This window comes from Canis lupus, chromosome 12, assembly GCF_011100685.1.
Source record: "Canis lupus familiaris isolate Mischka breed German Shepherd chromosome 12, alternate assembly UU_Cfam_GSD_1.0, whole genome shotgun sequence".
NCBI lineage: Eukaryota > Metazoa > Chordata > Mammalia > Carnivora > Canidae > Canis > Canis lupus.
The window spans coordinates 43828224-43831721 of NC_049233.1; the positions used below are offsets into that span (position 1 = coordinate 43828224).

At 47.5% G+C, this 3498-nt stretch overlaps 1 protein-coding gene across 2 annotated transcripts; it reads left to right on the forward strand.

Annotated features, from left to right (window-relative positions):
* The first annotated feature begins 7 nt into the window (after positions 1 to 7).
* Positions 8 to 3266, forward strand: RWDD2A (RWD domain containing 2A). 2 transcript variants are annotated; one of them, XM_038554638.1, is made up of 3 exons: positions 8 to 151; positions 1006 to 1346; positions 2349 to 3266. In XM_038554638.1, exons 2-3 carry the CDS (start codon positions 1146 to 1148, stop codon positions 3024 to 3026), a joined length of 879 nt encoding a protein of 292 aa, XP_038410566.1. In that variant the 5' UTR covers positions 8 to 151; positions 1006 to 1145; the 3' UTR covers positions 3027 to 3266. The 2 variants fall into 2 exon arrangements, with proteins under 2 accessions (XP_038410566.1, XP_038410568.1); XM_038554640.1 differs by lacking the exon at positions 8 to 151 and adding an exon at positions 158 to 339.
* The last annotated feature ends 232 nt before the right edge of the window (positions 3267 to 3498 follow it).

The following is a 3498-nucleotide window of genomic DNA, read 5'->3' on the forward strand; positions in this document are numbered from 1 at the left end:
CCGTCGCCACGCCCCCGAGCCAATCGCGGCGGGGGAGGATCCGCTGGCTCCGCCTCGCCTCTTTGCGGAGCATGCGCAGCCCGCGCCTGCGGAACTGCGGATCCAGGCTCTGGGAGGGCTTGGGGCTGTTTCCCTTGAAAGACCGGGAAGGGTGAGGCCCCCGCGGTGGCCCGAGGGTTGGGGCCGAGGGTCGTGGGCCATCCGAGCAGTGCGACCTGCAAAGACGCAGCCCCCGCCTCCAGACCGGGGTCTCGGAGGGGGCACTCTTGCGTTCCTGGGAAGCCAGGGCTCCTGGTGGTCCCGGATGGGGGGGACCAACGCCGAAGGGCCTCAGACAAGGTGGCCTTTTCCCGCATACTGTCCTAAGATCTCCCCAAACGTTGCCTCCGGGAGCCTTCTCGAGCCGCTGCCCCCAGCCCGTCTCCCCGCACCAGCTCGCACTAAGCATTTATGTACCTGTGAGCCTCCCCCGCCCCCTCAGGCTGGGCCCCTGGGGCAGAGGCCAGGTGGACCCAAATCGCCCAGAGCTCTCAGGACGCTGTCCCGGACTGATGAGGCTCCCGGGAAAGCCCTAGAGGCCCGCTCGGGAAGGGTCCTTGGAGCTGGGGCCGAGGGACGGCACCTGGCGGAGGCGGCGGGGCCCTCCCGACCTCGGACCAGCCTCGCGGGACTGCGGGCCTCCCTGGCCCCGGGGCGCACCCCGCCCACGCCCGGGCCCCGAGTCGGAGCGGCAAGCTGGGCCCCTTGCCTTTCCCGGAATTCGGGCTTGCAGAGCATCTGCAGGTGTTTGCCAACCACCTACCACGGAATAATTTGGAGCACCTGTTGAACGTCCAGATTGCGGGATTTAGATGGGAAGCGGGGGTGCGGGCGGAGGTGGGGACTGCGGACTGCGAATCTGAGGGATTTTAACGAGGTATCTTGCAGGGATGTTGTGCATCTTAGACTTGGGGGTTGGGAGATAAAGCGAAGAAAGAGTGTAAACGTCCCGGTTTGTGCCCCTAGCTGTCGGCGCGTAGCGTTCCTGCAAAACGGCTTCCGCGGAAAGGGACCTTCGGGAAATTTCTCTGGACATCGCTGAAATTAACAAACCTAGTGGCCCCCGGACCCTTACGGATTTCCTGGCAGGTGGATTTCGAGGCAACATGTCTGCTTCTATGAAAGAATGCCTGCAGCTTCAGCTGCTAGAGATGGAAATGCTGTTTTCTATGTTTCCTAACCAAGGAGAAGTAAAACTTGAAGATGTCAATGTCCTGACGAATATAAAGAGATATTTGGAAGGCACCAGGGAGGCGCTGCCACCCAAAATCGAATTTGTGATTACCCTGCAGATTGAGGAGCCCAAGGTAAGTACCCTGAGTTGTTTTCACGCTGCTGGGTGCCCAGTTTTTAGTGGAAACACTTGGAATGTGAGCTTTCTGTTCAGGAAGCAAATAGAGATTATTCTAGATCTGTATATCCTTTACTTGTTTGAAAGTGAAATATGTAAAATTGTGGGATGCCCTGTAAACTGTCTTCAATAAATATCTTGAATTTTACATAGATATGCACATCTTTTTAAACAAAATATGTCTAATGGTTGTATTAAAAACATCTTGGAGACTCATACTACCGTTATTTTTCTCTTCACTTAACCAGTTTTAACATTCCAACTATTGTAGTATGTACTGTCTTGTACATATATCATGATTTTTATAAATCTAAATATTGCCTTTAGCAAAACTGACCTGTAGGAATGGATGAATGTTCCTTTGGTGGCACCATAACACAAAGCAGATACAGACAGGAAATCTAAATACTAAAAATGAATTTTCCTTCCTCTTCTGATCCATTGTCTCCACAACATTAGCATGAGTTAACAAGTGGACTAGGCGTTTGAGAACCCCTCTTCTTGGTGATTTCCTGTTCATCCTTCCACTATCATTCCCTCACAGAAGATCTCCTGGTGCCCAGACTGAATTCTATCTCATTGGTTACACATTTCAACAGATCCCTGTGCTTCTTACCATTGAAATGAAGTACCTGGATGTATAACTATTAGTTTAATAGCTGTTTCCTTCACTAAGCTCTAGTCTTCATGAAGAGCAGAAATCATGTCTGGCTTCTTCACTTATTTATCCTAGCATGGGGTCCCTGACACATGGTGGGTGTTCAGTACATACTGGAAGTCATGAATGCCTAAGTGGAGGGAGTAATGTCTGTTATGTTCTCAGTATAGTCTCTGGCCCAGAGCTGACACTTAATAGTAGCAATGATTGTTATATTTAAGAATCATGTAGTTGTCACTGATAAAGTAGCTTAGGTGATTTTATGGTACTTACTTAAATCTATTTGATTTTCATTTTAAGGTGAAAATTGATTTGCAAGTAACCATGCCTCACAGCTACCCCTATGCAGCACTGCAGCTGTTTGGACGGTCGTCGGAGCTTGACAGACAGCAGCAGCTACTTCTCAACAAAGGTCTCACTTCCTACATAGGGACTTTCGACCCAGGTGAGCTCTGTGTATGTGCAGCAATCCAGTGGTTACAGGACAATAGCGCCTCCTATTTCCTGAACAGAAAGCTTGTTTACGAACCATCTACCCAAGCAAAGCCAGTCAAGAACACATTCCTCCGAATGTGGATCTACAGTCACCATATATATCAACAGGACCTAAGAAAAAAGATTTTGGATGTCGGGAAAAGGTTAGATGTGACTGGATTTTGCATGACAGGAAAGCCAGGCATAATCTGTGTGGAGGGCTTCAAAGAGCACTGTGAGGAATTCTGGCACACAATTAGGTATCCCAACTGGAAGCACATTTCCTGTAAGCACGCTGAAAGTGTTGAAACCGAAGGAAATGGAGAGGATCTGCGCCTTTTTGATTCTTTCGAAGAACTACTCCTTGAGGCCCATGGGGACTATGGATTAAGGAATGACTATCACATGAATCTGGGCCAATTCTTAGAATTTCTAAAGAAACACAAAAGTGAGCATGTTTTCCAGATACTTTTTGGTATTGAAAGTAAAAGTTCAGACTCTTAGGAAGCTATTAAGAGGCCGATGCTTCACTAAGTCAGTATTTCTGTCAATAAGACCAAAACAAAAGGGCCAGTGGCTAGGTAGCGTCATCTGTGAGACACCTAGCTCCAGAATTTTTACCTGGTGATGAAACACAAAGGCCTTTAAACTTTATAACAGTGCAATTGTGATGTTACCTCTCTGTTCTTGTGTTAACTGAAAAGTATTTAATTGTACACTAATAAAAAGTCAATTTAACCAGTGGAAGCTGACTTGATTTAAGAGGAGTCCAAATCCATAGTTAATATTAAGCTCTGAACTCATGAATAACATTCCTCTCTTGGATGATATTAGCACATGATGACACACCACATTTTCTTTTTTTCATTATTGGAGAATGAATTCGAAGTCTATTTGAAGTGAGAAAACCACATGTTGACTACATTTCTTACTTTAAACCTCCTATTTATAGTTTTTTTTTTTCTTTTAGTAAAAC

Excerpts from the sequence above, each read along its gene's own strand:
- RWDD2A (XM_038554638.1), top strand. The coding sequence starts at position 1,146 with ATGTCTGCTTCTATGAAAGAATGCCTGCAGCTTCAGCTGCTAGAGATG. Across the intron at positions 1,347-2,348 it reads TGCAGATTGAGGAGCCCAAG|GTGAAAATTGATTTGCAAGT; the intron begins GTAAGTACCCTG and ends TTTCATTTTAAG.